This window comes from Vombatus ursinus, unplaced genomic scaffold, assembly GCF_900497805.2.
Source record: "Vombatus ursinus unplaced genomic scaffold, bare-nosed wombat genome assembly UNPS02014798.1, whole genome shotgun sequence".
Classification (NCBI taxonomy): domain Eukaryota; kingdom Metazoa; phylum Chordata; class Mammalia; order Diprotodontia; family Vombatidae; genus Vombatus; species Vombatus ursinus.
In genome coordinates this window covers 2,533,759-2,554,934 of record NW_020954576.1, presented here as the reverse complement: position 1 = coordinate 2,554,934, position 21,176 = coordinate 2,533,759, and the positions used below count along the sequence as shown (strand labels likewise).

Sequence of the window (21,176 nt, the reverse complement as noted above, 5' to 3'; positions counted from 1 at the left end):
GGAAACAAAGTATGAGGTGTTGCCCATCTGATTCATTCGGTTGGACCAATCCAATTTCAAAGCAACTTTTTCTAGAATCTTGCAGAATGTGACATGAGCATCTGACTCACCTTCTCAACTGACAATCCAAGGTGTTTTTGCTTGAGTAGGCATGAGCTGCTTCACCCTGACTCAAGGAAATAACAAATTCTTTATTTGGCTAAAAATGAGCCAGCCTTTATAGATTGGAGACTGATAATTGGCTGTTACTCTCTTAACCATAATCTCCAACTAACCTTTAGCCATACCTCTCTCAAATTGAAGATGAAAGAACAGGAGTTTCTGCATTATCGCCTCCCTGTGACTACCACTCATCCCAAATAGGGTGGATATGAACACTAGCCTCTCTGCTGTCACTTATCTATAATTGCTAACTCAAATAGTGTGGGCATGGACACTAATCTTTGTGTTGACACCTCCCTGTGACTACCACTCAAATCAGGGTGCACATGAATTCAACCAAAGAACTACCAAAACACCAGAAAACTCCCAATGACTGAGCAGAGAATCTGTGTAGAGCAGCTGGAGGCCTGACTGATAGCCAAGGTCATAAACATTCTCTGACTTCTAAGGGCACAGGAAACCAGGAATGGGAATAACCCAGAATTGGGCTTCCTGGTTTCAGTTCTCGTTGTTTATCTTTTGCTTGTAAATCTTTCTCTAACAGGATGAGGTTTTCTCTGAAGTCTAGAGGGTATATGGACATCTGGCAAATGGTATATTTCTCAGAAATCCACACTGGGTCAAATGAGTGTAATTCTTCTCTCTCCACCCCCCCCACACAAGTGATGACTGCTGGCATGTTAGTGATTCCACTGTGACTATAAGGCAACAAACATCTGGATGAAAAATTGAGCCAGCAACCCATTCCATTGATTATCTGGATATTTCCAGATATCCACATTCAAATATTTTGCATCCTCTTCCACCTCTCAGCACCTCCCACAGTGCTTATGCACATAGTAGGATATTTAATAAATGGGTATTTATTGAATGAGCATGTTTGAATCTGGGCATCTGATGTGGTATTAAAAAAATACCTCTGTATTTGTCTTAAATGTTTAGCCATATTCCACAAATGTAGACCAAATAGCAAAATCTTAAAAATTTCAGATAATTGAAAACAACCTTACCTTCTGATCCACTCTTAAGATCAACAAAAGCATTAGAAGGTCAATACAGCGCTACACAAGTAGTGGCACGAGTTTATTCCCACTTGTATAAAGTTCCTCCTGCCCCCAGGCCACCACTCTCACCATCCCGGGAACTCTCTCCCTATCAACCTTGGAAGGAACCTGCTTTCTGTAGCTTTACTCTGTATTCTCCTTCAATATTCTCCTAACCAACCTCCCGATAATTCTGGAAAATCTGTTTCTCTGCCCTATCTCCCACTCCAATTGGTAATTATCTTTCCTAGACCACTATTTCAGAAAAACCCTAGGCTACCAATGCCTTACTTCATTCCCTCCTCTCCAGTCATCTGCCCCTTGACAAGCACCTTGCTGTACGAAAATCAGGTGCCCTTCACACCCAACACCTACATCTTTCCGAAACTCTAAACCAGAGGTGGGGAACCTGTGGCCTCGAGGTCACATATGGCCCTCTAGGTTCTCAAGTGAGGTCCTAGAGGGCCACATGTGGCCTTGAGGCCAGGTTCCCCACTCTTGCTAAACAATCATCAAATCTATTCTGTCTTTGTTCTTGGATGAGGTATGTCAGTCTACTCCCCAATACCTCCATTCACCATCCCTGTAACTTTCTAGACCAGAATCCCCTCCCTGGCTTCCAGTTCCCCTTTCTGTGTTGTTACCCCTATTAGAATATAAGCACCTTGAAGGTAGGGACTATGTTTAATTTTGTATTTTTATCCTTAGTGCTTAGCACAATGCCGGGCATGTTGTAAGTGCTTAATAAATGATTTTTCATTATCTATTCATCCATCCACATTCCTACATAAGTCCAGCAGAAGCTACTGGGAGCAACTACTCTTCTACTCACGATGGTCGTGCCTTCACTAACAAAGCCTTGTGTCCTTTGGTTGGGAGAAAGATGAAATTACAGTCAGCACATGCTGGAGACACGTGTTCAGAAAATGGGGATGTTCATTGTGCAAAGTTGCCAAGAAAATGACAGCTCTTTATGATAAACTGGTCTAGGGAGAAGAGGAGGCAGATGGAAGACCCACAGAGATTTTTGTCAGCATTCTCCCCATTAAAAAAAAATACCACAAAACATGTGGCTACATCTGGAATTTCCTACTAGTCTCTTCTTGCATGTAATCTTGTTGCATTTACTGTATGTTTGTACTGAAAACAATGATGTATGATTTGCAATTTGCAGGAGACTGTTGGCTCTTAGCAGCCATTGCCTCTCTTACACTTAATGAAAAGACCTTGGCTAGAGTTGTGCCCCAAGACCAAAATTTTGGCCCCGGTTATGCTGGGATATTTCACTTTCAGGTAAGTGGGAAGAAGGGCCTAATGAGCTTATTTCTTATGGGACCTGCGTAGCCAAACAAAAAAAAAAGCATTCTTAATATGCCTGATAAATCCAAACAGAATACAACTGGACCTTGCTTTAATGAATAATTATAGTCTTAAATGCATGCCAACCAATTTTCTGCAAATAGAATCATATTTTAAGTAGATTAGAGGGCCATTTAAAGATGAACTATGGTAGATCTTTTTGTAAACAATCAGCTTTTATGTTATCTTTGTAGTAAATCTGAATTTTCAGTGGATATACCTGTAATACTGCCATGTCCATGTAACTATATAATTTATGGTAAATACAAAGATCCACTGCACTGAAAAAAAAATGGTGACATGAGGTTATTAAGAGAGAAAAATACCGAGGGAAACCGAAAAACAAAAACAAACAAACAAACAAAAGAAACACACAGGGTGACTCAAAGACCTTAGTTGATGGGTCCATGTGGAAACAATGATGTGTCTCAAACACACACAAAGAACAAAAGTTTATGTTTCTTGCTTCCACCCCACACCCTTCCATGGTACACTTTTCTTATCTTCTCCCCCACCAGAAGTCTCCTAGTGCCCCAGACCTTTCTGGAAATGGGATGATTGATTTGAGAAATTAATTCACCTTAAGGTATTAGTGACCTATAACAGAGGCATCATGACGTGGTAGACAAAGAGCTGGTCTTGGAGTCAGAAAGACTCAAGAACTACCTCTGTACATATTGGCCGTGTGATTCTGGGCAAGTCACCCACCTCCCTGTGTTCCACCTTACACCTGTGAAATCACAGCTCTGGTAAAAACAAAAAGAAAAAGTTTAATCTGTTAGCTCGGTCTTAACCTGATACCAGTGTATTTGTTTTCCCATGCTAGAGATATTTTAATGAGCACTTTTGGTAAAGAGAATGTTTGTCTGGGTCTGGGTAGTAATATAAAGAGACAAGGCAAAGGAGTAGGATCAGACTGCTACAATTTTATATTCCTGATGTTAATCTTGTCCCTTCTTTCTTCTCATTTTTCTTTATAAAGAGGTAGGTGAGGAGGGCAAAGGGAGGAAACATTATAATAGGATATGAGAGAAGAAAAAAAACTTAACAACTATAACCATGAATGTGAATAGTAATATGGATAGAAAAAAATAGATTCAACAATATATTATTTACAGAAAACACATTTAAAACATAAAGTATTCATACATATTTAAACTGAGGGGTTAGAGTAACATTTTTTAAGCCTTAAGTGACTTCAAAAAAGCAAGGATTGGTAATAGTAATCTCAGACAAAGCAAGTGTAAAACTAGACAGTGTTAAATGAAAGAAACAGGAAAGCTATATTGTGCTTAAAGCACTATGGTCAATAAAACAGTATCAATACTAACTATGCATTGAATGGCATAGCATCTGAGAACTTAAAAAGCTAACCAAACTACAAGGATAAATAGAGAGTGAAGCAATAATTATTGGACACTTCAACAGACCCTTTTAGGCCTAGGCAGATCTATCAAAAAGAAAAACAAGAAAACAAGAGTTAGTAACAGTTACTAAGTTACTATGAGTTATTAACAAGAGTTAGTAACCCAAATAGCATTTCATAAAAAATAGATTGGCCTCTGGCAATTACTAAATGGGAATTATGAGAATTCAACATATTTCTTGGCTTTCCATGGCACATTTACAAAACTTGACCATGTGTTAGAGCATAGCAAACTTACAAACAAATGCAAAAAACAGAAATATAAACATATTTTACTGAACACAACACAATAAAAATTATAATTAAGAAGGGGGAATTTGAAGAAAAGATTCAAATCTAAATAGAGACTAAATAATATAATCCTAAGGAATGATTGGATCAAAGAACAAACACAGAAACAATAAATTTCTGTGAAAGAAAAAGATGAGACAACATAACACGTAGACAAACCATTAGCTAATTTGATCAAAAAAGCAATGTTTTATCTAAAGGAATACGTCTCTGATGATAGCATTTCCAGTACTATGGCACCTAGGCAAAGGAGATATCTGAAGTCTGAGGGGTGTCTTCCTGGTACCCGCATATGAAATCATAGAACTAGAAACCTCCCTTGCCAAATAATAACTCATCCTTAATTCAAATTTCAAGATTTTACAAAGCACTCTTCATAACAAACCTGTAAAGCAAGTAGTATAAATATTATCATCCCTATTTTACATATGGACCCAAGATGATGATAGGTTAAATAACATGCATAGCTTTTAAGTTTCTGAGGCAAGATTTGAACCCAGGTCCCCGATTACAAGTCCAGCATTACATTCTTCTCTATGCACAGAAAGGGTCCCTGTGCTTAGGTGACAATGCCTCCTTTACTTGCCCACAGAACTGGAGTTTTTTCATCCTCTCTCCTCTGCGTACCACCTTCCCTGAATTTTTCCTGGCAGAGCTTTCCTCTCCCACCCTCAAGTTTCCTCTGCCACTGCCAGAGTCTTTACCTGAATCACACTAGAGGCTGACAGTCATGACAGATGCCAGCAGCATCTTCTCTCAAATACATTAGTGTTTTCTTAACTCAACAGCTTTGGAAGCTGACAGGATAGGCTGGAGCCACTGTGTTAGAAGATTTCTCTGCTTCTTCAGGCTTCTCTGCTTCCCCATCATTTTTTGTTGTTCAGCCATTTCTCAGTCATGCCCAACTCTTTGTGACCCCATTTGGGGTTTTCTTGGCAGAGATACTGGAGTGGTTTGCCATTTCCTTCTCCAGCTCATTTTACAGATGAGGAAACTGAGGCAAATAGAGTTAAGTGACTAGCCCAGAGTCACACAGTTAGTAAGTGTCTGAGGCTGGATTTGAACTTAGGAAGAAGGTCTTCCTTATTCTAGGCCCAGCACTCTATCCACTGTGCTACCTAGCTGCTCCTATATTAAATTACAGTTATCAAAATATTAAAAAAAAAAGTCCATGAGCTCCAAGTTAAGAACCGTTGCACTAGTTCCTCACCTACATCACCTCTTAACAGAGGCAGTATGTATAGCATCATGGATAGAATGCTGGCTTTTAAGTCAGGAAGACCTGGGTTCAAATCCTACTTTTGACCCTTAATTAGCTGTGTGACCCTAGGCAAGTCATTTACCTTTTCTGAGTCTTTGTTTCCTTATTAGTAAAATGAAGGGGTTAGGCTAAATAACCTTTAAAGTCCCTTCCAACTATAGACCTATGATCCTAAGTACAATTTTTTTTTTCCTTTTAAGTAAATGCTAGTACAAAATAGGAAGATGCAGATGTGTGGGTGCTATACGACCAACTAGGTCATTTGGGTCATCTGGGGTCACTTCAGTCCCCTCCATCTGAATTCCAGTCATTGGAATAAATTGATGGGAGGACATTACCCCCAACTGCTTGTTGCTTTAGGGAGCATAGGCTCCTGATTGCTCATTAGACATCTGTCTAAATCTTATCTACCCCACGTGTGAAGCTCCTAACAGCAGGAAAGAATGTCCATGAATTTAGCAATCACAAGCAGTTCCGGCACATCTGTCAAGAGGTGTGAGATTCCCTGCACAAAGAACAGAAATCTGAATTTACCCTCTGGCAGGCAGCTTGCTGCTGTGTTCAACTGAGCTCTAACACGTTTACCATTTAGGATTCCATAGCTGAGAAATGAAAACAAAACAAAACAAAACAAAAAAATAAATAGCCCACTAGCCTGACCCAGAGTAACTAATTGATGCAGAGAAATGGTTGTTGTCTAACAGCATAACTATGAAGAGACAGCTGCTGCCACCATTGTATTTACCATCTCCTTCCATTATCGCCCCACCCTCCCCCCTCCGCTCCTCGCTGAAGCCTTAGGATTTTCATTCTGCTAACATAATGAGTGTCAGATGAGGAACAGAGGAAGGAAGAAAGAGAAAGACTGAATTTTAAAGGGAAAAGTTCTAAGATCGTGACATGATCTCCTGTGCTCATCTGGCCTTGTGCTACCATTCTCTGCAGTGAGCACTCTGTCTCAACTCCCTTTTCCCCAGCATATAAGTTGGCAATGGAATACCATCTTAGTACATCATTTCTTGTGTGAACGGAAAAAAATCAAACAGGCAGATAGATAGGTAGACAGACAAACAAGGGAAATCAAGCCCAGGCGGCACCACCTATGCTGAGGGTACTGATGAGCGTTAAGGATACAGTTAGAAGGCTGTTGATCAGCTAAGACAGGCGTAGGAAACTGGGCAGCAAAGAGGATACCATAATAAACTAGAGGAGATACTACAGGAAACCACTTAGTGCATCAGAGACTGTGATGCCAATTTCATCTACTTCCCAATCCCAATTGATATTTGCCTGGTTGAAATTGGGATACTTGGATGAAGGGCAGGACCATTAGATGGAGTCAAGTGTATGGAAACAAGGCTCAATTAACTCAAGGTTTCTTGAGCATGGGACCTGACTGTGCCTTTTGCAAGGCATCAAACCCAAGTCAGTCAGTATCTTTCCTTCCCCTCTCCCCTATGGCCCCTGATGGCCTAAAAAGTCATTGGCATTTTGCAGTGGGCCTTAGGAGCAAAGAATTATAGGTTTAATGCTGGAAGAGACCTTAAATGTCATCTAGCATAACCCCTCGTTTTATAGCAGGGAAAACTAAGGCTTAAATACATTGTGACTTATTTAAGTAAGAGGTAGGTAGGTGGTACGGTAGATAGAGCACTGAGCCTGAGGACAAGAAGATCTGAGTTCAAATCCAGCCTCAGACACTTAACTAGTCATGTGATCCTGGGCAAGTCATTTAACTTCTGTCTACCTCAGTTTCCTCATCTTACAGATAGTGATAATATAAAGATAGTAATTGTACTTCCATTCCAGAATCCATTTAGGATCAAATGAGATAATTATAAAGAGCTTAGCATAGTGACTGACATCTAGTAAGCACTATATTGATATTAGCTATTATTATCCATTTTCACATATTCACATCCATAGTCATTAAGTTTGGCAGAGAAATTGGCAGGGAAAGAATTGAAACCCAATCCTTCTGATTTCAAATCCCACTCTCTATGGGACTATGCTTTAGATCAGCAGGTCTCAAGCTTTTTCGTCTCAGGACCCTTTAATACTCTTAAAAATTATCAAGGACTACACAAAGAGCTTTTGTTTATGTGGATGATATGCCTATGGATGTTTACTACATTAGAAATTAAAACATCTTAGTATTATTATGAAAACAGTTTTTACTTTACAGGCCCCCTAAAAGGTCATGGCAAGCCTTAGCAGCCCCCAGACCACACTTGGGCAACCACTGCTTTAGATCATGAGATCATAGATTTGGAGCCAGAAGGGACCTTAGAAGTCATCTAGTTCTCTCTCTCCCCTCTCTCCTTTAAAGATAGGGAAATTGAGGCCCAATGAGGTTAAAGACTTGTGAAAGGTTTTTCACAATAAGGTGAATAAGGCAGAGGTGTTATTTGAACCCAGGTCTTCTGACTCTGGTCCTTTTTTTTTAGTGAGGCAATTGGGGTTAAACGACATGCCTAGAGTCACACAGCTAGGAAGTATTATGTGTCTGAGGCCGGATTTGAACTCAGTTCCTCCTGACTCCAGGGCCGGTGCTCTATCCACTGCACCACCTAGCTGCCCCCTCTGCCCCTTTTAATCTTCCTACTATTAATACTTTGCCTCTCAGCTGTTATTCATGAGTTACTGTGGCTTAAAAACGTCACCTGGTGTCCAGTCTTGTGGTGATGAGTCCCTCTGAATTTAGCTAGGCCGGTTCTTGAAAGTCAGATATGAAGTACTTTGACTCACATCCTTCCCAGCTTGATGGGACCTGCCAGAGTGTCTTCTCCAAGTGACATGACCTTTCAAGATGAGGCATAAGTGAAGGACATTAGTGGAATTGTAGGCATATTCACGATTTACCCATTTATCTTTCATCATGTCTCCGGCAACAGATCTGGCAGCATAGTGAGTGGTTGGACGTGGTCATTGATGACCGGCTCCCGACCTTCCGAGATCGCTTGGTTTTCCTTCACTCTGCCGATCACAATGAATTCTGGAGTGCCTTGCTGGAAAAGGCATATGCCAAGTGAGTGTCCACCTGCACTTAACAGACAAGAATTTCACTATCTCACCAAAAAAGCATACATTTCCCTCAAGAGGTTGTTTCATGGTTTTTTATTATCTTTGTATAAGCCAGGTGGTGGGGGAAGCTTAAAAGTTGGGGAGGAGGAAATGAGAAAGAGCTGGGATTCACAATGCTGAATAGCATGCAGCTCGTCCCTAAATGACCTAATCCAATTTTGATGTGGCCAAAAAAAGAACCAGATGGTTCCTCTACTACTCTCCAGGCTTTTCCCTGTCCCTAGACCTCACAATATCCCCTCTCCAGTTCCTTTCACCACTTTGAGTTTGGAAAGGGAGAGAGGAAGGTAGGAGCATGGGAAGGCAGGAAGCGCACTCCAGAACTGTTGAAATGGCATAAAGAGAGAACACACACCCACAAGAAAACTATGGTGCAAATTTGTGTTGTTATATGCCATTAATTGTGTATCAATACTGTATATTTCTAACCATCACATATATGGATATATGTGGATGTTATTAAGCAGTGTCTATGTATAATGTCAGCTAAGAATCTCTATATCTCCAGGTTACATGGATCATGTGCTCCCAAAGATAGGAACCAGCACTCCAGACTTTGCTACCATACCCCCTGCGTGAAAGTATCTTCCTCCACTTCTCCTTTACCTCCCTTTCTCCTTTCAGTTTCCTTTTTATGTACTGCCTTCCCCCATTAAAATCTAGACTCCTTGAAGTCAGGGACTATCTTTCTTTTCTGCTTCTATTTATATTTCCAGTGTTTAGCATTGTTCCTTATACCTGGAATGCCCTTCCCTCCTCTCTTTGCTTATGGAATTCCTACTCATCCTTTAAAATCCAGCTCAAATGCCCCCTCTTTCCTGAAGTTTTTCTTGATCCTTTCTGTTGCAATGATGACTCCCTTGAAATAATACTTTGCATATCTCTAATTCACATATATTATTGTGTATTGTGGTTATCTGTGTATGTGTCTTATATCCCTTATTAGACTGTAAGCTCCACGAGGACAAGGATTATGTCTTAACAACATTTTTATTTCATCTAGTGCCCAGAAGAGTGTTCTATATGTAGTAAATGCTTTTTTGTTGTTGTTGTCCAATCATGTCTGACTTTTCATGACCCCTTTGGGGTTTTCTTGGTAAAGATACCGGAGAGGTTTGTCATTTCCTTCTCCAGTTCATTTTACAGATATGGAAATTGAGGCAACCAGGGTTAAGTGATTTGGCCAGGATCACACAACTGGTAAGTGTGTGAGGCTGGATTTGAACTCGTCTTCCTGACTCCAGGCCTGATGCTCTATCTACTGTACAACCTAGCTGTCCAGCGGGTGCTTAGTAAATGTTTATTGGACTGAATTGAATTGAAATTGAATTGAAGGCTTTTGTAGAGGCTCAAAAAGAGGTCGGCAGTTCCCTGGGTCAAGTGTGTCACATAAAGATGCTTGATTATCTAACAATGCTCTAACAATGCTCAGGGCCTGTATTAGCTCTAACTTCACTGAGAGTTACAGATGATTTTTGATTATTTGATTACGGACTAATTTAGCCACATATACTACAAGCCATTTCCTGCCAGCCAGATGCCAAGAGCTGTGCTATGGAAGTGAGATTTGACTTGTCCTACTTGCCCCAAGAGAGCAGAACTGCTGAATGAGTGGTAAGTGAGGGAGCAGGGGATCATTGCAAAGAATGCCTTCCTAACATAGCTAGCCCCAAAAGTGGATGCCTTGAGAAGCAATGGCTGAAGGGGCAGCTAGGTGGTGCAGTAGATAGAGTACCAGCCCTGAAGTCAGGAGGACCTGAGTTCAAATCTGGCCTCAGACCAAACACTTGACACTTACTAGCTGTGTGACCCTGGGCAAGTCACTTAACCCCAATTGCCTTTAAAAAAAAAAAGGAGTAGTGGCTGAACTACCTCACCTGCCAGGTATATTGTAGACTCAGGTTCAGATCCAGATTGGAGTAGACAGTCTTTGATGTTCCTTCCAATTCTGATATTTTGTGACTCCCTGAGCTGGTCCAGAACTGTTTCCTCACTACCCAAGGTCACCTCAAGGGTTAAAGATACCATCCATCCTGGCTGAAGGATGGGGAGCTCTGCTGTTACTGGGAACAGAGTATTCTAGGTAATATGACTGGGCTGGTGGGAAAACAAAAAAAAATCCATGTCTTCCCTTAAGCTTTCAGAGGTCTCCCTAACAATAGTGGAGGAAAAAAGCAGCATCAGACTGAGATTCAGGAGTCCTGAGTTCTAGTCTCCCAGCAACTTGTCTTGTGACTGTGGTAAGCTACTTCCTCTCTCTAGACCTCAGTTTCCTTATCTGTAAAATGAAGGTGATAGAGGAAGAACCTCAGTACTGTGAAATTATAATGACTGCTCTTGTCTCCAAATAAAAAATGAAAAAAAAAAACACCATAACTCTCTCATTTTCAGAGGTGGTGTGTTATGGGTATATAACATTGCATGTTCTCTTGGGATCAATTAGTGTGCTGGCAAGTTTTGCTAAACTGTTTTTCCCTCTTCTTCCTCCTTTTCTTCCTTCCTTCCCCTCTCCATTCCCTTGTTCCCTCTTTCCTTCTCTCCTCCTTCCCTTGCTTCCATCTTTCATCTTTCTGTCCTTTCTTTTTTCTTCTTCCTTTCCTCCCTCCCTCTCTTTCTTTCATTGTTGCTGTTACAAGGGATAGCCCACTGAATAGAGAAGGGAGGAAAGATATATTCAGAAATAAAGGCATTCTAAAAACAAAAAAAAATAAGTAAAATTTCAAAATAACACACTGAAGATAAATTATTTAAAATAAAGTTAGGTTACTAGTAGACAATTTCTAAGTTCCCTTGTTATCTCTAGATTCCTGTGAGTCTTGATTCATTCCCTTCCCTGAGGGGTGCTCCTTTCTTGGGCAGAGGACAGTCTTCCTACTGTCTGATAGCAGCCTTGGTGTATTTCTCCTCTCCTTTTCAGATTGAATGGAAGCTACGAAGCCCTGAAGGGTGGCAGCACAATTGAAGCTATGGAAGACTTCACGGGAGGAGTAGCAGAGACTTTTGAAGTTAGAAAGGCCCCAGAAAATTTCTATGAGATCCTAGAGAAAGCCTTGAAGAGAAGCTCTATGGTGGGCTGCTCCATAGATGTAAGTCACACACATAAGGGCCATGGAGGGACCTATAGGATAGGAATGGACAGAGAATTGAGTTCTGGGCATATTTTTGTCACCATGACCTAGGGCAATTAATTTAATATCACTGGACTTTAATTTCTCTACCCAGAGCCAGATTTAGGCAAAATGATAAAGGGGAGTAGGCTTGTCCCGTCCATTAGCTTTCCACACCCTTTTCTTCCACTATGGACCTTCCCCAACTCAGTGTCCCAGGGTTCTCCTATTCTTCCCTATCCAAAACCTGGAAAAAGTTTTGTCAATTCTTTCACACTAAGGTATAAATGATTGGTAAACATATTAAGCTTCAGAAGTATCACAGAATTAGATGATTTTAGAGTTGGAAGAGACCTAAAGTAGCCATCCAGTCCAACTCGTGACTGAAAAAAGAATCTTCATTAGGGCATAATTGAAAAGTGGTCATGAAGCCTCTGCTTGAAGACCTCTAACAAGGGGCAACCATCTACTTCACAAGGAGGCCAATACAGTTTTGGACAGCTCTAACAATTAGGAAGTTTTTCCAGATATCAAGCCTTAATTTCACTCCAGTTTCTGTCCTTTAGAACAAGCCTGATCCCTCTACTACATGGCAGCCTTTCAGAAACTTGAAAATAGCTATTATAGCCCCCTTTCATACTTCATATCTCCTTATAACCCTTCTATAATTTTTTCTCTTCTCTAATTTTTCAATGGATCCTCATATGATATGGATTCAAGGTTGTTTACTGTTCTGATTGCCTTTTTCTGAACATCCTATATAGTTTTCTTTGATGCCCACAAAAGGGCTTGGTTTTCCAGAATCACGTCATTGTGGTTTTATAATATCAATTAAACAAGTATTTATTAAGTACCTACTATGTGTCAGGCTCTATATCCACATATATACATATAAGTACACACCAAACATATAGAAAGTGAATACAAGGTAACTAAAGAACAAATTGTCCAGCTATTCAAACAGTTATGAATATAACATACTGTACTATGGTCTAACCCACACAGTTCTCTTTTCCCCACAAGAATAGGATGCTGCACTTTGTTAAATACTCCAATTCAAATCAACAAGGACAAAGGGAACAACATTTATTAAACACCTACTATGTACCAGGCACTATGCTAATGACTTGAATTTGATTCAGTAAATATTTATTAAGTGCCTACTATATACCACACACTATGCTAAGTACTAAGGATACAAATAAGAAAAATAAAGACAGTCCCTGTTTTTAAGGAACGTGCAATCTAACGGAGAGAGGGAGCAGGGAGTATGATGTTCTGTGGAGTCAAAACCAAGCATTGCTGCTGATGGAAAACAGAGGATTACCATTGTACATTGTACTTAGTATTTGGTACTAGGTATTGGCAATATCTATATCTATATATACACACACATACATATACATGTACATAAATATACACACACATATATACATATACTTATATACATGCATACACATACATATTTTATACACATATATATATATATATGAAGTGGAAGCACACACAACTTGAGATCAGTAAAAGGACTCTTAAATAAGGTGGCAATTGAGTTGAGTCTTGAAGTAAGTTAGGGATTCTAGGAATCAGAGGTGAGGAGGAAGAGCATCATTGGCACTGGGGCAAACCAGTATAATCTTCACTAAGGAAATAGAAACATGTTGGTATACTTCCGATGGATGGGATCCACTTAACGACTATGCAAGCTACTGAGGCGGGCAGAGGGGTAGTAAGAAAGAAGAAATAGTGGCTTTGTTTGTTGTTTTGTGCACAACCAGAATTTAATTTTGAAAAAATGAATTCCCTTTAAAATATAAATTTCAAGCTAAAAGAAAACATTGGGAGAATCCTGATTCCTCCTGTCCACTGTGCTTAATAAATATTTTTCAGTTGATTGAGCATCGCCACTTGTTGTAACAAATTCTACAATGAAAAGTAGGGGAACATTTAAGAAATGATCAGGAAAACTCCCTGGAGAAAGAGAATAAACTACTTGGACGTAAAAGAGTTGAAGTTTTCGTCCATAAGATTCCCAGATGTGCCAAGCATTATTGTTTAAATGAGAAAGCTAATGCTGCACTTGGATTATATGCAACGGTATAAATTCCACCCATGCAGTCCTCACAGAATAGGGGAGCCCAGAGAAACAAAAAGAGAAGGATTTTCTGAAAAATACATGGACCTGTACTTTCCAGGTTGGCAAGTATGAAGGTGGCAGTGTGTGGATTGGTCTTATTGGGAGGAATGAGTCATGCCTAGTCAATGTGTATAACACTGATGAGTATAGAAAGGAATAACATTCACTGTTTCAATTAACTGCAAAACTCTACCACATCAAGTCCATTCTCTGCTTTCGCTTTAGATCAGCAACCCTTCAGAGTCAGAAGCACGGACACCTTTTGGCCTCATTAAGGGTCATGCATACACTTTGACTGGAATTGACCAGGTAGGTAAAAGGAATATATGTTGTCAAGCCACAGGGGAGGAAAGAAAGGTAAATTGATCTAGGCAGAATTGGATATTAAAACCAAACCAAAAACTGCAGAGACCTCTTGAATGCTCAGTGACTAGCCAAGATGGTATCATATTCCAAACACTTGGTATTATATTCCAAGCTCTCAGAATGGATTTCAGATGTTTCAAATGTTGGGAGCAGGGTGCGGGGAGAAGGGAGTCCCAGACAAAGCTCTCTTCAAAATTTTTCCTTACTTACCCCATTCTTTTCAACTCTACATCTATAGTCCAAGTCACTAGAGAAAGTACTCATCCCTAAAGGGCCAGAGAACAAAGAAAAGTCATTCCCTTCATAAGCACCTCCAAAGTGACATTGAGCACTGTGTTGCTCGAGGAAAAAGAGAATAAGCACCTAGTGAGCATTTGAGAAAGAGAAAGGCCAAGAGAACGGAGATAAGAAAGGAGGGAAAGGAGTCCAACAACAGCTTCAGGCTCTTCTTCATTTCCAGTATTTGAAGATCAGATGTATACCTTTTCTCATCTGAAACCTCTTTTACCTAGCCAACTCAATTATTCAGGGGCTAATTATCCGGTTTGCATAATGCAGACCTTTTATTCTTCTGCTGCTCATGTTGTTGGCAGCATGTACTGAATTGGCACTTCTACTTCTGGGTGGAGAAAGGAAGAGTGAAAAAAAAGGAATAGAGGAAGGGAGGGAAGAAACAAGCATTTATTAAGTATGTGCCTGGCACTATGCCAAGCATTTTATAAATATTATTTCATTTGATCTTCACAACAACCTTGTGAAGTAGATGCTAATATCCCTACTTCATAGTGGAGGAAATCAAGGCAGACAGAGGTTAAGTGACCTGTCCAGGATCACACAGCTAGGAAGTATCTGAAACCAGATTTGAACTCAGGAAAATGAGTCTTCCTCACTCCAGGTCTGGCACTCTATCCACTATACCACCTAGTTGCCTATTAATAGTATTCATATCTTCCTTCCTTCCTTCCTTCCTTCCTTTCTTTCTTTCTTTCTTTCAATTGAACCTATTATTTCATCTGAATAAGGAGTTCCCAGTGAGGAACATTCTTTCACCAATTCAGATCAGCACCTGTGCTGCAATTTCTAGTCTTAGAGAGCTACCAAGGTCACTGAGAGATTTAAGGAGTGGCTCAGTCATACAACCAAGGCCAATTCATGTCAGAGGCAGGACCTGAATCCAGATCTTCCGAACTTGGAGGCCTATATCCAGGTATCTATCTCTAGACAGATAGATAGATGGCAGTTAGGTGATGCAGTGGATAGAGTGCTGGGCCTGGAGGGAGGAAGATGCCTCTTCCTAAGTTCAAATCTGGCCTCATAAACTCACTACTTGTTACCCTGGGCAAATCACTTAACCCTCTTTACCTCAATTTCTTCATCTGTAAAATGAGCTGGAGAAGGAAATGGCAAGCCACTTTAGCATCTTTGCCAAGAAAACTCCAAATGGGGTCATGAAGAGTTGGACACAGCTGAAAATGATTGAACAAAAACAACAAATATGCATATGCATACATACATATACATGTACATACATATATGTATATATGTATATGTGTGTGTATATGTGTGTATACATATATATACATATATATACATATACATACATACATACATATATATATATATATCAAAAGCACTGTGGCATATTGATGAAGTCAGCCTCCAAGTCAGTACATGTGTGTGGGGGGTGCAGGTGGGGGGTGAATGAATGGGTAGACAGATTCCCATATTAGAGCTTTAAAAATCTCATTCCAAAGAACGCATTTTCCTGATCTTGTTTCTGTCCTCTTTGCTTTCTAAGTCATCCTTTCTCCCACCCCGATGAAGCTCACTATGATGTGAGTCACGGCCCCTGCCACACACTATTCCGTATTAGGAATGGCAAGGAAGGAAAAGTATCGTGAGCCTGAGTCAGCGGAGCCCCTAAGAACAATGAGAGGGGACATTAAGAAGAGGTAGAAGGTATGGATGGGAAGAAACGGGAGGATGCAAACTAGTGTGTGATCACAAGTCCAAGGCCATTTCTTTCACAGGGATTCTGCCTGTTCAGAATGCAGCGGGGACATGAGAGGGACGAGTCTTCGACCACTTTTTCAAAGAACATGGAGACAGTGCAGAGTCAGGCGAAGTTGCAGCAGAGAGAATGTCCATTGGAGTATTTGCTTTTTGTCGCACTTAGGCAGGGCTGAGGGCCATAGTTGACACTGACTGTGTTTCCCTAAACTGTTTATATCAAATTCTGGGATGATGAATTTCTAGATACAGATTGCACTCTGTAGTGATTATGTTCTTTATCCAATCAATACATACAGTTAAGTAAAGCACTAGATAAGAGTGCTCAGTGGCACAGTGGTTAGAATATTGGACTTAGAGTCCAGAAGAACTGAGTTCAAATCCTACTTCAGATACTTATTGCCTCTGCGATGCTGGGCAAGCCTTTTAACCTCTCTCAGCCTCAATTTCTTCATCTGTAAAATAGGGATAATAATAGCCTACCTCCCAGAGTGGTTGTGAGGATCGAATTAGAACATAGGTAAAGGGTTCTACAAAATTTAAAGCACTACCTAAATGCTAGGTATTATTACAGTGAATCTCAATAAAACTAGACCATTTGGGGAATGACATATTCTGGTCAATTGAATCATCCACCTACAGATACTTCACAAAACCCTTTTTCTTTCCACACATTGCTGAAAATCTTTCAAGATGTCTATATTTCTGTATTATAAGATGGAGAATATAATTGGATATTTCTTTAATAATTCAGGACCTTGGAATACTTCAGGATTGTCATCTTAAATTTCAGTAGTCATAGTACCAATAATAGAGATGTAGCTCTGGAAAGTATGAGATGTTGGCCTGAATTTGTATTGAACTAAGGCATCTCCTAGAAGCTAGCTTTAAAATGAATACTGCATAACAACTTGTTCATTTGCCATTTGCCATTATTCTCCTAAGAGCAATTTCGGTTTTAGTAAGGGGGAAAAAACAGTGCAAAGATTGAGGGTTTCAGTTAGTTGGTTTTTAGTTAATAGAGGTTGTATTATAGTTCCCAGTTGCCACTCTGGGATGATTTAAGCAATATTATTCAAAATGTGAATCAATCCCTCAACTAGGGGTTGGAAGATTTCAAGGGCTATTTAGCATTTGATGAGTTCTTCAGTGACTTAGCTTTGGTGCCCAAAAGGTTTAAGAGTGACTATAAATGTTCTTGTTGGTAGTTAAAGGGGAGACTGCAAAGTTTGGTGGTAAAGCAAAAAGGTTCTTTATCTAGGCCTTGTTCACGGAGGTGAATGGCCTTGATGACTGTGCACATGGAACTGCTAGGGAACACTGTTAGCCACTAACTTAATTCTGTTTACAATAAGATCCGGGTGCTGAGCAGTCCCACCACGCCACGCTGAAGGGAGCTCCCAGGGAATTCCTATAGTGGGAACTCTATCTCTGCCAGGGAATCGAGGCCTTCTAGCCCCAGCTCAGTTTCTTTCAGTCTGGATGGAAGTTGGTTCATTTTGCCAGTCTGAGGGGTGTATTCAGAGCACATTCACACAATCAAAACAGCTCTCAGACCCCCTTTTTACAAGGAAACCCTCCCTAAGGCTAGTGACTTCACCAAAAAGTGAGTAAACGCTGCCACCCCAGTGACTAAACAAGTATGCTAATTCAATACAGTTTCTATACTTATAAGCATAAAATCAACAAAAGGAATTACATGAAAATATATTCATCCGATAATGCTCAACTACACCCACAGCTTCTCCCAGACTCTGGCCACCCAGGAATTTTAGCAAGGGCATATTTCCACTGTTTAATCCCTCTTTCCCACGTGTACACAGACTCTGAGAGTGAGCAAAGAGCTTCATCCACTAGACCAGAGTTACCAAATGCTGTTCTACTCATTACTTTATGGTGGGACTATTATCCATTGAGGGATCTCATGATTTGGGGCAACTGAAGTCCTCTTCATGGTGTGGGGAAGTGGACTTGGAAAAAGCTCCAGCTCTGAATGAAGTTTTTCCACTCTTTTTTTTTTCTATCTGCTGTTCCTCTTGGGCCAGACCTCCAGCTTCTGGTCCTTCCCCACATACCTAATGAATTAGCTCTCGCCCAAGGACCTACGGTCATATAATGTGGCAAGGCCAGAGCAGACACTCTCCTCTCTGGCTGTTATTATGACTATCCTTCTCCCCATCCTTGAAAACCTTTTGGCACCTTCCCCCTTGATCGTTATATCAACATCGTTTCCACCTGCAGCCTCTCTTTGAGTCATTTCGTAGTACCTATGCTGGCTCACCCTCAGAGAACAGGGATTGGGGGAGGCCATTTCTTTCTTCCTCCCCACCCAGTATAGTTATAGCTATGGGAAGGAAGGAAGATTTGAGCACTCACTATGTATGAACATGTCCAAGCTTTCAAACTGTTTTATAATGTCATATCTCTCTACTACTTCCCCCTTTAGGTGAATTATGGAGGCCAAAAGGTTGAGCTCATCAGAGTTCGGAATCCTTGGGGCCAGGTAGAATGGAATGGCCCTTGGAGTGACAAGTCAGTATCCTCTGCTTCATTTTGAGCTTCTAACGACACTTGAGTTGCCAGACAAGGGAGCAGTGATATACCTGGGATGAAAGACAGCAGTTCCTCCCTGTGTGAAATTGTGATGTAGATAATGCCTGCAGATTCCCATTTGGGGGTCCTTTTCTCCCTTTTGTGGTTTCCTCTCCTCTGCCACTTAGGGGCCCATTTCTCTTTCCACTATCAAAGCTGATCCCAGGAAAGAATCTAGTAGCAATCTTTTATACTTTAGCATGAACTAGCTTAAATCAACATTAGTACCCCTCCCAAAGACATTTAAAATCTTTTTAAGATTTTAAAATTTAAAATCTTCAACTCTTATTAATGTCAACCAGACCTAACCAACCTCTAACCAGTGTATGGCAGGGACTGAACAGAGCAGGCTAGAGACAGGAGAGTCAGGAATCAGAGGTTTAATTTCAAAGTGAGGGAAACAGCTTACAAGCAAGGAGGCTATCTAGACACATGTGCTAGGGCCCCACCCCTGGGGAGGGGACACGAGGCAGTGTGGGGAGATCTCAATACTTATACCAATGGCTACGCAGTGACAATAAGGGGTAACTAGCCCTGACAATAAGGGAAAACAGTGATAGTGAGACAAGTTTGATTCATAGCAGGGCTTCATGAACAGAACATGGATATTTGTCCGAGCTTGTCCGGTGCTTGTCCAAGCTCAGAGAACACCTGGTGCTGGTCAAAGCAGTACAATAATTATGTGATTTTGCCAGAGGGTGAGATCATCTAGAGGGTGAGCACAGAGGATTGTTGTTATGGCAAGCTCAGAGCACAGCTTGTTTGCTGGGCCTTAGCTCTCAAAAAGAGGATGATTCCTAATATCTTGACATTATAATTGCTGGAACCAAGGTCTTTTTGCAAATGTCCTTGACTTTTTTTCACCATTATTAAGGAAAAGTAAATGACTGCCAGTGATGACCTGTAATCCTTCTTTTAAGCACTTTGCCATATCTATATTTTCAGCAATTTTCCTATTTATCTATCCTTTTTCATGACTATTGCCTTCTCATTATTCAAGTGCTAAACCAGGGATCTGGTTTAATTCAAGATATGAGAGAAGTCATCTTTGTTGGGTGAAATTCAAAAAGTTTAGAAAGAAAATAAACTCAGATCATTACAAATCCAAAAAAAAAAAAATTGAATTGTCCAGAGTTACACAGCTAGTAAATATCTGAGGCCGGATCTAGGTTTAGCATTCTGTCCACTGTGCCACCAGAGTGCAGTACTCTCTACCATTTTAGCCAAGCAGCCTGACTGGCTCACATTCACATTATCAGGACAAATGACTAATAGGCATTTTTATTTTTTTTTTCTTTTCTTCCTTCCTTCCTTTCTTGCTTGCTTGCTTTGGTTTTGGAGGTAATTGGGGTTAAGTGACTTGCCCAAGGTCACACAGCTAATATCTGAGGTCAAATTTGAACTCAGGTCCTACTGACTCTCCGGCCGGTACTCTATCTACTGTGCCACCTAGCTGCCCATAATAATAATAACTAACATTAATAATAACTCCTTAATAGGTATTTTTCAAAATCAGTCTCATATAACAAGTATTACAGTAAGGCACTTGGATTAATGACCTGCTCAGTTACTCTTGGATGTTAAATGAAGGATAAGAAATATTCTTTTTCCTGATTTGACCCCACCTCTTCTACTTTAAACATGCAACTGGTAGGTTTCTGAGTAAGAACTTGAACTTGCCTTCCTGCATCTGAACCCGGCTCTCTAACCAATACACCAGGCTACTTGTCTGGATAGCTATAATGTCTAGCTTCTATCCTTTGGCATTTGACGAAGGCAGTTCAAATGGTTCCAAAGCACTTTCTTTCATCAACTTTTTCTGGCTTTCTTAGAGGTGTTCCCCTCTGACCAATCAGCTGGTGAGTACATGGGTGTTCTCTGAAGAATATGGTGCGCTATTGGTATTCAGTGAAGTCAACCTATAATAACCCTGATTTTAAACTCATTCATTGCATAATCATCACAACTATTTACTTTCAGAAAGGATTTTCCTCACTATAGATTCAGGCTGCTAGGCTGTTTTTGTAAGTTGTATTGCCTTAAACAAATTACAGACTCAGTGGGTCTCAGTTTTCTTATCTGTCAAATGGGGGAGGTAGACCAGCTGATCCTCTTTAACTCTAACATTATATGATTCTATGTTATTTTGGTTTTTTGTAATGGTGATCTTCCTAAAGACTAACTTTATTTTCTCATAGTTCTCGTGAATGGAATTCTGTTAACTCATCTGAGCAAAAACGCCTATGCCATTCTGCTCTTGATGATGGAGAATTCTGGTATGGTACTTATGTCTAATGCTATTAAACAATCCCAATTATCTTTAAGGAAGGTGGTATTC

At 40.4% G+C, this 21,176-nt stretch overlaps 1 protein-coding gene across 1 annotated transcript in view; it reads left to right on the top strand.

The window, feature by feature from the left end:
- Positions 1–21,176, top strand: part of LOC114049885 (calpain-9) — a 69,342-nt gene that overhangs the window by 19,238 nt on the left and 28,928 nt on the right. The window contains exons 3-8 of the mRNA XM_027871331.1: positions 2,380–2,498; positions 8,437–8,570; positions 11,544–11,712; positions 14,096–14,179; positions 18,693–18,778; positions 21,037–21,114. Of these exons, the coding sequence (XP_027727132.1) occupies positions 2,380–2,498; positions 8,437–8,570; positions 11,544–11,712; positions 14,096–14,179; positions 18,693–18,778; positions 21,037–21,114 (670 nt within the window). The remainder of the gene's footprint in view (positions 1–2,379; positions 2,499–8,436; positions 8,571–11,543; positions 11,713–14,095; positions 14,180–18,692; positions 18,779–21,036; positions 21,115–21,176) is intronic.